This window comes from Notothenia rossii (assembly GCF_949606895.1).
Source record: "Notothenia rossii genome assembly, chromosome: 9".
Taxonomy (NCBI): Eukaryota; Metazoa; Chordata; class Actinopteri; order Perciformes; family Nototheniidae; genus Notothenia; species Notothenia rossii.
Window position 1 is genome coordinate 64,367,951 of NC_136907.1, and position 18,219 is coordinate 64,386,169.

The following is an 18,219-nucleotide window of genomic DNA, read 5'->3' on the forward strand; positions in this document are numbered from 1 at the left end:
AGGGGAACCGAGGAGAGAGGAGTGGAAGCAGCAGGCGGTTAGAGAAATGAGAACTCCTCTAATCTGAGCGGTCATTTTAAAGCAGGGGTGGGGAACCTCCGGCCCCCGGGCCGTATACGGCCCGCGAGACCATTTACTACGGCCCTCGAGGTAATTTATAAACACACGCAAAAAAGAAAAAAATTAAAGAAATCTAGACCGCAAAATAATTAAGTGGCCAAGGTCAGGGTCCTTGAACACAACACGAGCCTAACGTGTCATCACGTGGTAGGCCTATATGTCTCGTCTGACAGGGGAGCATGGCAGGGGAGCACCAGAACGTCACTTCGGCACTTCCAAAAATTGCAGTACCCATAAGGAGCCGTACACATGCCGCAGTTTCTGCGTGGCTGTGTCTTTAGTTGTAAACCCAGTGGCGATCTGTTCATCTGTCATACTGATCATACAGTCAATAACTTTGTTGTTATTAGCATCTGGTTAGCTAGCTATGCTAACGAATATAAGAAGCTTTTTCTCCAACCAGTGAGGTAAAGGCACATCTTTATATGATCATTATAGTTCTAAAAAACAAAAGAATAAAGTAAACAGGTATAAAATACTATATGACAGTAAATAAAAGTTGTTATTAATAAACAAGAATACAGTTTGAAAGGGGAGTGATTTGTAAAATATCCATAAAGAAAAATACATCTGCTTCCAGTTCTGTTTCATATGGATGTTGAGAGATGTATCCATAGATCTCCTAATGTTGCTCTCAAAGTGCACCAGATTGATGCTTTTAACTTCAACATTTAAAAAAAAAATCTTCCCGGGGAGGTGAGGACCCCCCAAGAGGAGGTTAGGTCCCCCCCCCCCCCACTATTAAATCACGTCAACATGGATAGGAAACGAAATACATTTGCACATATCTTGTGTCCAATATACTTTCTGTTTTGGTGGTCATGCCACAACCGTGCACGTGAATTCATGCACGAGTCATGGTAAAATATCTGGATTAAGAGTTTGCTTTTTCTTTGCACGGCATGAAAGAAAGGCGAAATGAATGGGCTGTGATTTTAGTATTTTTAAGCAGAGGTCAATAATTTGTACGGCCCTCGGAGGATGTTTAAAAAATTGAAATGGCCCTTGAGAGGAAAAAGGTTCCCCAACCCTGTTTTAAAGAGACGTCCATTAATGATGACAGGAGGCACAGAAGCACTCTGATGGACAGATGTGTTCATGACGACTTATATATATTTACTTTTAATTCATTGACAGTGCGGTATAATGAGACAATAACAGGCTACAGATGCGGACATATACACACACACACATATATTCATATAAATATATACAATTTCAGAATCAAACAAGTATGAGAGCACTCTCATAATAACGTAACAGTAACACAATCAGAGACTGATTGTTGCTCTCTGGTTGCTGAAATGGGGAATTGAAATTACGGGCCAAAAGTTGCACAAGTATTAAAAGTAAGCATAGGACACCAAACCAACTGAGACCTGTCTGTCCGCCGCATCTACGCACTGTACAACACACACACACTGTACCACACACACACCTACACACTGTACCACACACACCCGCTCCTAAAGCATAATCAGGCTACAGCCAGTGGCGTAGCGGAGGCCCCCGCACCCCCCGCAGTGCGTGGGAGCCCCGGACCTTAGGGGGCCCCGCCCCCACTGTAGGCTATCCTCTTAGATTTCGTAACGCGGGAACAGGGCGCAGAGGGCGGGGCCCCCCCCTCCCTGCTATGTTGCTAGGCACCCCGTCCCCGTCATGTGTACGCTGCCTGTAGTAGTACAACAGTGTATCATTATAATTATTTTCTGACCTGCGATAGGGCTAGCCGGCTGATAACTAATGTTCATTGGCAGGCTGGGCAGCGTTCAAAACAAAGCGGGAAGCATTGCTCATATAAATAACGTTCATGAGTTGCGTTGCCGGTAAACATGAAAAATGAAGCGCCACTACCCAAGCGGTGCTCAGAAAAGCAAAATGAGAGCGAAAGCCGAACAGGAGAGGGCTAAACTACCTAAAATAACGTCATTGTTCCGGCAGGCAGCAAAGGTAGACGTAGACTAACGTTACTGCAGATAGACCTTTTAGCAACCCCCGCGGCTATCGAAAGCCTAAAGTGCCACTATTCGCCCGTTTAAAACGCGCATTTTTTCTAATAAAACGCGTGTTTTTTCTAAAAAAACGCAGGTTTTACGCACGTTCTTGACGCGTAAAAAACGCGCGTTTTTTAATATGATAATGAGCCCCACCTTCTGTTTTGCATAGCCAGTACATTTAAAGTGTGTGCAACCAATCATTGAAGAGTTAAACCAGACTAAAGCAATCTGTTGATGAAAAGTTCCTGTAACCTACCCCATTGTGAGAGATAGATAGATAGAAAGAATAAAGAATAATCACAATAATTCAATCTAAATTAAACATGTACAGTAAATAATATAAAGTATAAACATATCTACAGTCACAATTTCATTATTGTTATTCATACTTTCTGTTATGTAGTTTATTAATGTTCCCGTGCTTTCCGTTTCCATCCAGTAATATAATCACAATGCTATTTTGAGGGTGTGTTCAAAACAATCTATGTAATGCAACTTGCTGTACGTACTGCTACACCTACTATTGGGGAATCTGATGTATGTTGTAATGTTTGTGCCGGAGCCACTTCATCCAAAACAGTACTCCGGTTAGAAAGATGACACCTGACGGGAAATACAGTCAATTAGTACACACTGTGAATAGGAGTGGGAAATATGAGTGTAATAAATGCTTTTTAGACAATAAGAAATATAAAGTTAACTCAACTAAAGTTGCTCAGTATTTTTGTATTGTCAATACTATTACTGCATGACTAATAGCTCACATCTGAAGGTTTAAAGAAAAGGCACCTTAAAATAAAGATTGGTCTTTCAATACATTAGCTGGTTGATTTTGTCTTTTCAATTGTTTATCTAAAATCAAGTAGCTATAACTGGTACTTATCGTTTGAAGATACAGTCTGGTTATAATGCTGTTTGAAGGAGGCACACAGGTAAGAGCACTAACTAGCTAATGTATCTTAGCTTGAATTAAATGTATTTAACGTAAAATAAAGTGACTGCAAATATATGTATCACAAACTCTATAAAAACTTATATTTCAGTCCACAAATACACAGAATAAAGAATACATTCAGGTCAATGTAGAAAAATAAGAAATACTTTAGTCCCCTCTCTCTTCCTCTCATCAGTAGAGGAAAAGTGTGTGTACAAGATAGATATTAATTTTACTCCACAATTTCCTACGGTATTATTAAATAAGTCTGCACAGCTGAGGGGACACCTGTAACTCATTTCATGTGATTTATTCATTAAAAACTGTATTTTCAGAGTTAATCAAATGACAGCCACATTGTTACCTAAAGTGTCTCAAACACATTTAAGGAGTGCAATGCAACTGAAAGGTACACTAATAAAAGTAAAACAGTCAATTTCTTCAGATCAATCTGTATATTTTAACTCCAGAGCATATTTATTTGAATGAAAAACAAGTTGTTCACACAACCAGCTCTGGCCTCTGAGGCAGCCATTACCTGATCTTAGACATGTTAATAAGTACCAGTTATTATTTGCAGTAATATGTGCCGCTTCCAAACATCAAACTCTTAGAAAGAACACGTGTCCTTATTATCTACTGCACACTTTTTTTAAAGCAACACTGACAATTTGCGCCTGTGAGACATGTAATCTCTGAAAATGATTAGACATGCATAACTTCTACGGTGAAAATCGGTCATACTGTAAGTGCAACTTCTGAAAGCAACACTTTTTCGCAAATGTTTTACAATGCATAATTATTATAAAACCTTGGTTTTAGAAACCTTACCATGTAACAATGGTAACTGTGAGTGAGTGCAACAAATTGTCTACTCTGCAATGAACAGCCGGGTTCTCAGTCTATTCACTTTTGGGCTCATCTTTTTCCCCTTAAGTTCCATCAGGACTTTTTCCACAACTTCAAAAGTGGATTGCAGTTATTTCGGATATCTTAAGTTCAGTGCGTATATGAACCCGAAGAGCATGGCAAAAGCTGTCGCAACCAAGGACAAGCCGCTGAGGACCTCTGTTCCTTCGATGAGAACCTTGACGTCTTTGGGTCGATGAAACTGATCCTCTTTCCCAATGACAAGATTGCCATTGTTGCCTGCTCCAGTTCTCCAGCCTCAGCGTCCTGCATATCATGCAAACAAAAGGGAAATGGATGAGGACCACATAGTGTAGTTCAACAGGCCTGAGGCGCAAAGGTTTCCCCAAGTTTGCAGCTACCTTTTAAAAATACAAGATTATAGTGGATAGATGAAAAAAGGAAAGTTCTCATTTCAGTCGACCCAAGAGGAAAGCTCAGGAGGTCATCACAAATGACTAGCTTTCTAACCAAGCAGTTATTTGCATGCAGTACAAATGTTATCTTTCTTTTATGAACAAACTTCTTGTGAGTGAGTGGGAGGTCTTACCTGGAATTCTTTGATGAGATGGTCAACAGGTTCACCCAGGTAGATCATTAGAGATTTGAGGATGCATTCTCTTCTGATGGCGATGTCCACAGTCTGAGTAAGAACAGTTTTATTTATTTATTTTTATATATATATATATATATTATAAATCAAATGCAAAAAAAAGGACGATTCAGCCACTGATCCCACAGATAAACTCATTCATAGATACCTCATCCAAAACCTGCAAGATCCCGGTGGTCTTCTGTTTCACAACTCCTCCCCTGCTCCTGATGACCTGCAGCAGTTTGGTGGAGTGTTTGTCCAACTGCGCCAATAACTTTGTCTCCAATGGAGTTGTTGTTATGAACTCAGCATTTACCTAGAAAATATAAGCAGCTTAGGAAACAAAAAACACTGAGAATTTATAATACACATATTTTTTATAAAGAGCCAACGGTTTGATTAAAAGTACTCCAAGTCAGCTTGTATGACAATGTAACATTTAAATTAATCCACATATTTATTGAAAACCACAACCAAATAAAGACACTAAGAGTAATAGATGTAAAGCTTATATTGTGATATTGATATTGTAAAAATAAAACGTCAACATATTTGCCTTGGCTGTCTATAGTTGTTAGTTAGTTGGGCCCTCATTTCTTCCCCACTACAGGCTTACATCCAAATAATGACCTCTTCCATGTGAAAAAGTGCAGGCCACCGCTCCAAGAGGCCTTCAATGCTTGGCCTCTGATGCACTATTTCTTGTCTTCGGTATCCAAACGCCTTCGCCATCTTTTCTTTTATTGATTGCCGGTTGTTTCTTTTCTGTTGCTCTGCCAAAAGGGAAATTGTCTCTTGCTCCATGCTTTCTGGAGTCTCACCAATCGGCAAGGATGGAAAATGGTTGGCCTCAGCTCGCCTGGCTCTCTTTAAATTCTTCGCAGGGTAGGACTCTTCTTGAGACTTGGTCTTCAACGAGTTCACAGCGAGCTCTGCAGATGATTTGAGCTTGGTGTCAGTCTAGATTGGTTCTTTGTGTACTCTGCATTTCCTCTCTGTAATTGACATTCTGTCTCATAGGAGAAGACCGGGATTGGAAACACTTTAGGCCACCGCTGTGTTCTTAATGATTCCGAGGAAGAGCCGCTAAGTAGTACTGTGTCATCTGTATTCACAGATCCAGAGGAGGAGTCTTCACTGTACAGTCCACTTGTAGGGAGCCTATTTAATGATATCTCAACTGGACCACAGTTGTAGAATCCGGTTCTAATTCGACAACTTTGATCACTGTTAAATCTTTAATCGCATGTGTAGATGTAAGATTAACAAATGTGTTCCCAAAATCAGTGTCTTTGTACTGTAGCCTTATGTAACCTTCTAATCCACATGAATTCTTGACCTCCTCAATGAGCTCTTCCATTGAGTTGGGAATCCCATTTCGAAGCTCCAGTCTGACGCTGTTGTGGTTGTTCAAGATGAGCAGCAATCCTCCGCAATGAAACATTTTCTCAATTTAATTCCATTTCCTGCCTTTCTACAAATATATTAGGGATTATAGTGTTAACAAATCCAAGAAAAATGTGTAGTTTGTATCCGGCCTGGAATTTCGTCATTTTAGGGGCAAGGCCACTTGGCCTTTTGAGTTGTCCATTTTTTAAGGGCACAAAGGCCAAAAGCCAGGGCACCAAGGCCATAAATTAAAACAATGATTTAACATACAATATGAAGTGACTACGATTGTATATGCATTTACAATACTTTTATATATATTTATTAAGCATTCAATGGACACCAAATTGCAATTAAACAAATTCTTTATTAAAACTACCAAGGATTCTTATAGCACAGACATGTTTGGCTCACTGTGAGACTGTGGTAGTGGGCCTACGTCAAGGTGCGTCCTTATTCTGAGTCACTTGAAGATGGAGATGATGAGTCAGGGAGATTTGGACTTTTGGGGTTCCTTTGACCATAGGGATGAATATTGGGACTGCTTTTGTTGATGCCAACTGCCCACCATCTTGCCACAGCTTCATCACTTTGATATTCAGCAGGAGCACAACCCTGGGATTTGATGAGGAGTAGATCTTCAATTGTTGAAGTGTGCAGGCTTAAACGCCAATCGCCCTGCATTCTCTTCATTACTGAGAACTGCCGTTCAACTTGAGAGGTAGAGACAGGAAAAACTAGGACTATTTTTATTAGGTGCAGCAGATTGGGGTACATTCTTCCCTTCGCCAACAAGAATCTGGACCATAATGGGAGGAAAGTTTCCCTACTATGGTGACGCACAATGTCGTATGTAGACAGTTCAGGCATGCCACAAGACATGTGAATGGGTATTTTGATCGCGTTTTGAAAATTGGGCGATATAAACGAGCAGCAAACTTTGAACTTCCGTCTGCGATCGCCGGTAGTCAAATAAGTCTGCACAGAGGTCTTTGACAGCTAACAACACAGCGCTAACTGCTTAGCACTAGATAATAATAAAAAAAGAACACAACTGCAACATAACTCAGGGTTCTTACACCTTTTCCAAAGTCAAATTCAAGCACTTTTCAAGCATTTTCAAGGTGCATTTTCAAGCTTTTCAAGCAGCGTACAGCTGTTGTAAATTACATATTTATATGCACATATTTATACTCAAATTATTATTTCCCTACCTCACATTAAATCCGATGTTCTTTATGCTATAAACAACCAAATGTGTGTTTCGTAATAGCATTCTACATAAGGATGACAAATTAAAGATAAGAAAACAAAGTTTAATATTGTAAAATGAGTGACCCATATCATATATAGTAGACTGGGCATCCCATATAACCTGGCTGAGCCAATACAAAACAATCAGCCAACTAACTTTTCAATAAATTCTTCATTAACATTTTTAACATTTTTGAGGTCCTTTTTGGGTGGCAGTAAACATACGGCTCTCCAAGGTTAGGACAAAACCATTGAAACACAAAGCTGATATAAAAAAAAGCGTGTGCAGAGATCCTCTTTCTGTGTAAGAGTTTTGGAGGTTTCCAGGGAATTTTTTGCAGAATATGAAACTTTTATTGCCAAAATCTCCCGATAAATACATGTTTGAAGCTTGTGAAGGGAAGATGACAGCTCTCCCTCACACTAATGCTTTTACGTAGCGATGCTCCCCCCTCCCTCCCGCTGACATTATGAATGTATGGCGTATAGCAGGGGTCGGCAACCTTTTTGATATGAAGTGCCATTTAAAAAATGTTATCAGCGTGCCAACGATCGATAATTATCAACGGGGGGGGGGGGGGGGGTTGAGGAGCTTGACGCTCGTCAACTATCAGCTGGAGGGCGGGGGAGCCTCGCTGCGGGGAAGCAGTGTGTGGACCTGTCAGCGCAACTTACATGATGCCGAATTTAACAAACACATTTAAATAGTTGGTTTAAACGGCATAATAATAAGGACGATCGTCCGTTCTGTGATTCTCCAGAACATACAAGTTATGATATTAGGGTCATGCAGAGTGAGATGAGATCGCTGTCCCTTTAAGAGAGAGAGAGAGGGGTGCGGCTTGTGCATGTGTGTTTGTGAATGGTAGAGCGACAGTGAGGGAACGTGTATATGTTTCTGGAAGTGAAACGCGAAAGCAGAAAAACAGAGGTCTGTGATGTATTTTGTGAAACAGAAGAACAGCTAAATAAATGCAACGTCCTCCCAAGAAGAGCTCGCCTCTCTCCAGTCATTGAAGCTAAAGTGGGTTATTGAACCTGAAGCTTGTTGCTTCTGCCCTCCTCGACTACGGTCTGGGAGCCGACAGGAAAGTTCAACACACAGATGGCCAGTCCGCCCCTTTGTAGCATATTATTTCGATGAGAGATGAGCAGATCGCCACTGGGCTTTCAACTAAATACACAGCCACGCAAAAACTGCGGCATTTGTACAGCTCCTTATGGTTACTGCAATTAGTGAAGTGCTTTCCTCCTTGGTGAAACGATCAGCACTGCACCACGGAGGAAAGCGGCAGAAAGTCAACTGGAGATAAAGAGAGCGGGGCTGCGTTGCGTGCATGGCTTCCTTCTGCAGGTAATGGGGAGACGCGCTCTGGCGGCGGTCTCGCGTTCAGGATCCGAAAATTAATTTAAATATTTTGCACACTTATTCCACTTATTCCTAGTGTGCCACTGGTTATGCCAATGCTGGCACGCGTGCCAGGGGTTGCCGACCCCTGGCGTATAGTAATCATAGATAACACGGCAGGGTCCGTTACAGTTTGTTTTCATCTGATTTCAAATAAACAAAGTCTTGACTTTCAGAATATTAAACTTGTTTCGGCAAATTCAGATGATAAATACAACTTTGAAGCTTGTAACGGCATAATTACAAGCGGAGAACGGAGTAACTTTACGTCAAAGCAGGCATAACAACAGCCGGTGTTTCTCGTGAGTGTTTTCCCCGGGAAACTAACACAATACACACAAACGCAAAAATACACAAACACACACTCGCGAGCTTCCCCCAGACCATTAATACAAACTAAAATATGTTTTCTCCGTTAGAAAGCTAGGAATATCCTCTTTCCAACAGTGTATAACTCAAAATGTGTGTTCGGGTCAATGTGACTGATTTCGATGGAGCAAGTTTAGACACGAAAAATACTACCAGTAGAAATACATTGCTTTTATGTGCTTCATCCTCTGAAAACCACAGGATGGCGACTGTCGCACATACTGACATAGGTACGCTCCTTTTTATTATTGTCACCTGCATAAGCAATAATCCACATCGAGTTCGCTAACGTTACTAGCTTAAACAAACGTAACATGCAACGTTAGCCTAATCCAAAATGCTCTACTACGGCTTACCTTTCATATTGCTCGTCAGCGCAGACTCTCCCATCGCGAATAATTGAAATTCTTTGTGGCAAACTGTGCAGAAGGTGAATCGTTGGGTTGATCCTCGTTTTAGCCACAGCTTGTATTTCTTTTCGGATAGCCAACGCTCGTTAAAACAGCAACCTCCTGGCATACTGTCATTCTCTCATTAGAATGCCCAGGTCACACAAATAAAACACTTGCAGGTCGCGCGCATAGCGCGGGAAGGCCGGAGCGGAGCTGTTTTATGTAGAAGCGAAGCAACTAAGCGCGCTCCGACTTCTTTATTTTCTTTTAATCTAAAAAGCGAACTATTCAGTCAGACAGCAATTTATTGTAAAAGTAAAGCATTTACAATTTCAAGCACTTTATCTCAAATCCAAGCACCATTCCCAAAATTCAAGCACTTTTCAAGTCATGAAAACACCTCGTAAAAATTCAAGCATTTTCAAGGATTTCAAGCACCCGTACGAGCCCTGATAACTTATCCAAGTAGTAACAAAAACACTTCAAAATATTATAATTATGCATTACCATACGAGCAAGAAATAGTAATGTTATCCATAAAATTACACTTAAAGCTGGACAAATGAAAAACTTAACGGCAAACAGGATCATCACAAAACCTTACCTCACCTCAGCCTTTTCTTGAGCGGAGAATCAGCTAGCTTGGTCCTAGACCGTCCTACGCACACGGACGCGTGAGGGGGTGGGCGGAGATAGGTCATAGACTGATGTCAACTGTCATCATAGACCGTTCGAGCGGTGCATTCCAGGCTCAAATCAAGCGCACCGCTGATTTTTTGATTTCTGATCAAAATATGCTGGTGTTGAAGCCGTGTCAGAAAAGAGGCAGACTGCTAAACCACAAAACTTAGTCAGAGAGGGCATCAAGGCCACTGTGGCCTTATGGCAGATATCATTTTTAAGGGCACAAGGCCAAAGTGGGAGGGCATGGCCCTCGTGGCCCTCGTGAAATTCCTGCCCTGACTGTGTATATAATGAGTGTGCACACTTATCTAGTATCCTATCCATGTATACCTGTTTTATTTGTGATGACCTCACATCCTCTAGGGGGGCTACTAGTATATATTTCAATCATCAAAAATCCATTAGAATATGCTCACAAGCAATAACACATATTTGATCAACTCCTCTCTCCTATCTTTATCTTACCTAGTCTGCCTTCTTTCTTTTTATTGATGCATATTTTACTAATCACTCCCCTTTCAAACTGTGTTTTTTATTTTGTACTGACCTATTGCACACAGTGGAATGATTTATTAACTCATTTTATATACAACTAATATTACATATATGGAAATAGTTGTTTACCAAGATGACCAAACCGTTTGAGACCCACTGAGATAACGTAGACTAAAGATTCCAATCTAATAGTCCTTTACCTCCCTGAGCTGACCTTATCTCTCTCTCAGTCCCACAGGAGAGAGCTCTCCCTCTCCTTATTGTTGAAACAGCTTCTAATCTCCGTTAGCTCCGAGCTAGCACCAAATACTAACAACGTCTCTCTTTCTATCTCTCACACGCTCCTCCTCCTCCTCCTCCTCCAGAGGGAGAGAGAATTTTATTTTGAGTTCGGCATTGTTATTTGTGCTTGAGAAACATTCAAAGTTCAAGTTCAACACTTGAACTTTATTTTAACAAACTTAGTAGTAATTATTGTCCTATATTTTTTTTCAGATTTCACAGCTGCCTGGGCCTAGCAGCAACAAGAACCTCCATTTGTCCCTGCCCCCAGGTCAAGATCTACTGTGGCTCAAGGGCCTTCACCAGAGCCATCACCACCAAGGACCAGAGGACCATCATCACTACAGTGGCCTCCATCTCCATCTGCCACAAGATTAAGATACACCTCGGTACAAAGGCCTCCATCACAGCCATCACGATCAACTCATCCAGCAAAGAAGTCTCGCCTAGCAGACATACCTCCCACACGGGCACCAGCATCAACCTGGGACAATCACACCTACCTCCCTCCGACACAGCCACCAGCAGCCCATGCACCATCACCTACACAGACCCCCTGTCCTGGAAGACAGACAAAGACCATGACACTGCTCCCCCTGTCTTTACATTTATAATGAATAGTTGGTTGAAAAAGTTCTGATATTGTAAATATTGAGATTTTACAGTTTCTTATGTTAGCATAAATTGTTGGTTGAAAAAAAAAGTTCTAATGCTCAATTATTATTTATAGTATTTGTACACATCACATGAACCTTGGTATGGAATATGAAGTCATGAATCAGTCCTGATGTAACTTTTCTGTGGTGAAAGCAGAGGGATGGAACTATTTTACACATGAATAACATTTAATTTCATCTATATAGGCCTATAGTGTAATTCATATAATTATTTCACTACTTTTGTAAAACCAAATCTAAAACGCCCAAAAAAATAGACGAGATGAGTAAATGTGTTTTCACAAGAGTTTTTAGGTTTTCCAAAAATCGGATTTCTCATTTTCAGCTAAGTATCTCATAAAACAGTGCTCTAAGGTGAGTGACTTGCATCTCTAGCAAGACCAGAGTGTCCTGAATATTTCGATAAGTAACATATGGGGTGCCATGTTATAAGAAGTACATTTAAAAGGTGAGTTAACGAGACGTCTACATATTGAGAAAATATCCTTATACTCCAGAGGATTAAGGAAAAGCATAAGGCAATTGTATTTTTTATACATATATTATATATATTAATATATATTCAAAGGAAAATTAATACTTGGTCCCCTGAATCTGGAATAATATACAATTTACAGCAAAGTCTACAAATTTCAGGAACTTTTCATCTACAGATTGCTTTGGTCTGGCTTTACTCTTCACTGATTGGTTACAGACACTTTAAACGTAGTGGCTATGGAAATCAGAAGGAGGGGCTCATTATCATATTAAAAAACGCGCGTTTTACGCGCTAAAAACGCGCGAATGGTGGCACTTTAGGCTTTCCATAAGCGGGGGAGAGAGAGCGCGTGCAGCGGTCTGCTTGCGCACGGAGCAGGAGTTTTATGAGAGAAAATATATTTCTGTGCGCTCAATCGCATTTTCTATGCTCAACATGTTTCATTGCGTGCTCAGGATAGAGGCACAAATATAACGCCATAGAGGAGGGGAGTCGAGGAGGGGAAATTTGAGTATTGAGAAACCTCTAGTGTCTCCTCGGTTAGAGCTCCTCCAGAGAGCCTCCTCGATGCTCGATGTTCAGTCCTCGAAGTGCATTTAGAGAAATGAGATGTCCTTCAAAATGGCGCGCTGAAATTCATTTCCGGGTCACTACCGGAGGACCGAGGGGTCGAGGGTGTTAGCAGATTTAGACTTATACCTTTTGTCTCCTGCAGCAGTAAGGTGAATAATCTCAGCAGTTCAAGTTTAGCCATTCATCACGGCGTTATTTATTATAAGAACACATCTCAAGAGACTTGAGGACAGAGAGAGAAGAGGCGTGACTTCCAATGGTCTTATACCCCTGGTAGTGACATCACAATCATGTGGTACAGCACTAACCAATGAACACAGTAGTCGCAGCTACTTACATAAACAATATATGGTACACAGTAATACATGGAGTCATACACTATACACGTTATATATCTCAACACTCCAACTTATGACTTATGTGCTTACTGTTTACCTTTTCATATCTAATTAACAAAACAAAAACATGGTACAAATGATTTTAAATGTGGTATTTTTCTACACATTTTACACACCAAACATGTTCCCTTAAAATTTCTTCAGCTTCAGTTTGGATATAGGCTTGGTCATCACATCTGCAACCATTTCGTCTGTAGGACAATAAACCAGTGTCATGTTTTCCTGCCTTATGGTGGACCTTATGAAGCGGTACTTAATATCTACGTGTTTACACCTTTGTCTACACACAGGATTTTTAGCAAGGGCTATTGTCCCCTGATTGTCCTCGTTTATAACTGTTTTCTTATACACGTATGCATCTATCCCTTCCAGTAGCTGCTCCTAGTTAATACACTCCTGTATTGTTAGAGCTAGAGCCATATACTAAGCTTCACATGTGGAAAGCGCTACTGTAGGCTGTTTCTTGGATTTCCAAGAGACTAGTGAGCTGTCCTTACCCATGCTCACAAAATACCCTTGTCATACTGCGTCTATCTGTTTTATCTGCAGCCCAATCAGCGTCACTATAAGCCTGTAGGCCTAGTTTCTCGCTGCTTTTTACATCCATCTGGTGCAAAATCAAATCTTCTTGGGCTGCCTTCTGCATTAATACGCGTACACTTGTCAGGTTGGCTGTAGGTGAGAACGTCTCCCCGTAATCTATCCCCGCCCTCTGACTGTATCCTTTCGCTACGAACCTAGCTTTGTACTTGTCGTGTCCGTCAACGTCTCCCTTAACTGAATAGACCCATTTACCTCCCACTGTTTTCCTGCCCTCTGGCAATTTTGTTAGGGTAAAAGTCTGATTGTCTTCTAGAGACTTAATTTCTTCATCCATCGCTTTTCCCCAGTTTTCTGACTCAGTCGATGTCATGGCCTCTTTAAAGGTCAGAGGCACACCGCAAACTGCTCTGTAACAATAATCTATACTAGTGAGTGTTTTATCCTCTTCATCACTATCTTCCTGAGTATAATCTCCCAAGTACTCTGGGGGTTTGCGCTCCCTACTGGGATATCTCCCACTGTCTGAGGCATGTGACACCACCCTAGGGTGCTGTTCGCCATCATCCTCTGGTGCTGACTGTGGAGCGTTAGTTTGTACATCTTTGCTCAGTACACTAGGCTGTGGGGCCTTTACTCCCTCTTCACAGTCTTCCTCTGAATCCTGTTCTAACCACTGTGTCTGAGTCTCGCTATCACAAATTGTGCTGGTGATAAACTTTCCTAGTCTGTGCTTCTGCACCTTCTCTTTGTCGGGGTAGTAAACTAGATAGGCGGGGCTTCCCTTGTCATGCCCTACAAAACGTCCTTTCTCATACCTAGTATCTAATTTTCCCCTGTCCTGCTGGTACGCATAACACACTGCTCCAAACTTATGCATCCTAGCTAAGTTACACTTTTTCCCTGTCAATGCTGAATATGGCGTAGTGCCAGTGTGCTTATTAAAACACCGGTTTCTGGTATGTGCTGCTTCCTGAATGGCATAGTGCCACAGGTTTTTAGGCAGATCACTGTCAATAAGCATACATCTGGCCATTTCAAAAAGAGTGCGCCCTTCTCTTTCAGCTGTCCCGTTTTGATGTGGGGAATAAGGACAAGACGTCTCATGTCTGATCTTGTTCTTTCTCAATGGTGTCTGAAACTCCTTACTAGTGAACTCAGTCCCGTTATCTGATCTAATGCATTTCACAGTCCCATAGGGAGCTACATCTGCCTGATACTTCTCAGTGGCTTGAACTGCGTCACTCTTTGCTTTCAGTAAATAAACAAACATTGCCCCTGTACACACATCTGTAAATGAGTGCAGGGCCGGCCCAACCCATTAAGCGACATAAGCGGTCGCTTAGGGCCCCGCAGCCACTGAGGGGCCCCCTAGCAAAAAAAAAATTTTTTTTTTCATTTAATTTTTTTTTTAATCTCAGTACACCGTTGCTCTACTCTAAAGTCGCATCTAAAACGCGATCTGATCTAGCTGTGTATATTTTGTTATTTTTGATTGTTATATTCAATGCAGTGTTCGAAATGGGGGGGAGCCAAGGGGGAGCTTGGCTCCCCCGAAGAGGGAGGGAGCTCCCCTGAAGGCCGACTTTGAGATAAATAGGGGGAGCTGCATATTTGTGTCACACAGATTAGAAATGTTGAGTTTCTGTAAATAAAAGTTCTTGAAATAAATAATAGTCATTGTTCATTACAGTTTCTGAATATTTGTTTTATATTTGTGAATATTTCTGGGTGTTGCCATCTGTAAGTGGCGGCGCTGCATTCTTTACGCTACTTACGTTGCTATGGTTACGGCGGCGATGCTGGCGGCGTATTTGAAATGTTCATAAAAAATATGGCGAAACGAAATCAGCCAAGCCTCGCAGCTTTTGGATTCACAAGCAAAGAAGCGAAGGATTCTAAAAATGACAACGTGAACGGAACAACTTTTAGCTAGCCGGCTGTAAGCGGCGTTAGGGTCGCGTTTGACAGCTCCACACCGAGGGAGAGGCTTGCCGATGCGGAGCCTGAAGAGGCTTCAACAACGGCCACAGCCGCCGGCGCCACCTGCACTAGCAAACCTGACGAGGCCCATGACCTGCCTTTTAACTGGACACAGAAAAGATGGAGTGAGTGGAATGAAAGCTATCCATGGCTTTTCATTCCACTCACTCCATCTTTTCTGATGAATGTGGATATGAGATTTGCAAAGAGGCAAAAAGTATATTGATCTCTCTGCCGCTCGCAGAAAAATCCACCGGAGTGCACCTTTCACAAGAAAGGATTCAGGGAAAAGTCAGCAGTGATTAAAAGAATAACCTGCGGAAAAAGATTTATAATCACCATAAGGGCCAGGCAAACGAAAAAGCGATCGAGATTTCGGAGAGGAGAAAAAAAGATGTCCTACCAAACAAGCTATTGGCGATCAATGTTGACCTAATGCAGGAAACATATAGATCTTTCAGGTCTGCCTATATGATTAGCAATAAAATAAATAAATAGGGCTCCCCCGAAAGCAAATGGGTAATTCGAACACTGATTCAATCTCATTAGCTACAGGCATTTGAAGCTTGTAAAGGGAGGATGACGGCTCTCACTCGCCACTCTGCTGTTCCGCAGCGCCGCTTCCCCTCCCTCCGCTGAAATGATGAATGTAAGGTGTATAGTAATCATAGATAACACGGCAGGGTCCGTTACAGTTTGTTTTCATCGGATTTCACATAAACAAAGTATTGGCTTTCAGAATATTAAACTTGTTTCGGCAAATTCAGATGATAAATACAACTTTGAAGCTTGTAACGGCATAATTAAAAGCGGAGAACGGAGTAACTTGACGTCACAGCAGGCATAACAACAGCCGGTGTTTCTCGAGTGTTTTCCCACAATACACACACACACACACACACACACACACACACACACACACACACACACACACACACACACACACACACACACACACACACACACACACACACACACACACACACACACACACACACACACACACACACACACACACACACACACACACACACACACACACACACACACACACACACACACACACACACACACACTCGCGGGCTTCCCCCAGACGAGTAATCCAAACGAAAATATCTTCCCTCCATACTATTTTGATAATTTGCTCCGCTAATAATCAATCAGATCGATCCAGAGAAGAGGAAACTTTGAAGGCCTTTTTCTCAAAATGATGACTCTGTAACAGTCATTATATAATGTGACATATTTTGCTTAATATTTGGAGTACAAAAACAATCGTCGTGGCGTAGGTGTTACTCTCATCTATCTCAGATAGAAGATATGATTGGAGACGACCAGCCAATCAGAATTGACCTTCTCGAGTTCTCCGATTGGTTGGTTTTGTGGCACATTTGTAACGCTGTGACAACTTGAGCGAGCAGGCAGGCAAAGCTGAGCGCTCAACTGTGGTGCCTTTAGTTTGCATGATGTCTGGCAAAAAAAGGACATACGCCTCTGGTGATCAAAAACGAAAAAATAGAAAACTTAATGAAGAAAAAAGGCAAGACAATAAAGGTATGTAACTTCATATTATGGCTCTGTCTCCTGTCCTGTGTCCCACTAACAATAGTTGGATAACTTGGATTTGGGAGTATTCTAACTTACTTACTACTACTACTTACTTTCTAGCTAACGTTACAGCTAGCTAACTAGCCAAGTTATCATTATTATCTCAGCCTTTCTGTAGAATAATGCGATGCTATTAACGTTACTGATTAATTTACTTTAGAAAAGTTTAGCTCAGGCAGCAAGTCACACTCGTAGCTAATGTTAGCTAGGTATATGTGCTTGTTTCATATTTTGACCAAGTAAACCAATTTCCCCTGGGATTAATAAAGTACTATCTATCTATCTATCTATCTATCTATCTATCTATCTATCTATCGAACTATCCAAACATCATTGTGTGGGTTCTAAGTTCATGTAAATGCAAGTATTCATTGGCTTTTCATTGGAGTTTGATGATACCTGTTTTTAAGGACTGATTCTGGATCAGCACTTTGGAGCTATCTCAAAAGCAGCGCCATAGTGGTGAAAAGACAGCTGATCTAGAGACAGTCCTATAGTCATATATTAAACAATGATATACTTCTTTATTCCATAGCAGTTCCATCAACTTCCATCACTGAAGAAACCACCTCTGACAATGCTGGTAAGTTTAGGCCTACATCAAAGAGACCTTAACTTTGTTTGTCAAGAAAAGCAAAGCACTATATGTCCAATCAATCATGGTATTGTTATTATTATTATTATTATTATTATGAATATTATTATTACTATTGTGTTCAATCATTCAACTGTGTTGTTCATTGCCAGGAACATCAACTTGTAAACATGTCAAGTAACAAAAACTTATTTTTTAAAATTAATTTCCCTATAGGTATTTCTGTACCCATTGAAGTTGAGAGCAGTACCATTACGCCTACTACACCTACCTCTGTAACTTCTACTCCTTTTCTCTCTGGTTCACCAATGGATCCAACTGGGTGGACATCAGTACTTAACGATCACGTACGTACAGATCTGGTGATTAGGGGGCCAGTACAGGTGGACAGAGATTTTGTATTCCCGAAAACACCAAACAACAGAAGCTTTCATTATCATTACATGTTTAGAACACTTGTAAATGGTGAGAAAGTTAAGCGAAGCTGGTTAATATACTCCAAGAACAATGATTCAGTCTACTGCTTTTGCTGCAAGTTG

The 18,219-nt window shown here is 41.2% G+C and overlaps 1 protein-coding gene across 3 annotated transcripts in view; it reads right to left on the bottom strand.

Annotated features, from left to right (window-relative positions):
* Positions 1–3,505: 3,505 nt before the first annotated feature.
* Positions 3,506–18,219, bottom strand: part of LOC307018598 (uncharacterized protein) — a 32,118-nt gene continuing 17,404 nt past the window's right edge. For 2 of the 3 annotated variants that reach the window (XR_013802459.1, XM_079648912.1), the window contains exons 2-4: positions 4,722–4,871; positions 4,511–4,603; positions 3,506–4,227 (exon numbers count right to left, since the gene is read on the bottom strand). Coding sequence is in view for 2 of the 3 variants with exons in the window: in XM_079648912.1 (XP_079505038.1) it covers positions 4,051–4,227; positions 4,511–4,603; positions 4,722–4,871 (420 nt within the window). In the remaining variant the exon portion in view is untranslated. Of the gene's footprint in view, positions 4,228–4,510; positions 4,604–4,721; positions 4,872–5,185; positions 7,742–18,219 lie in introns of those variants that run through there. The other variant, XM_079648911.1, reaches the window with a different exon arrangement.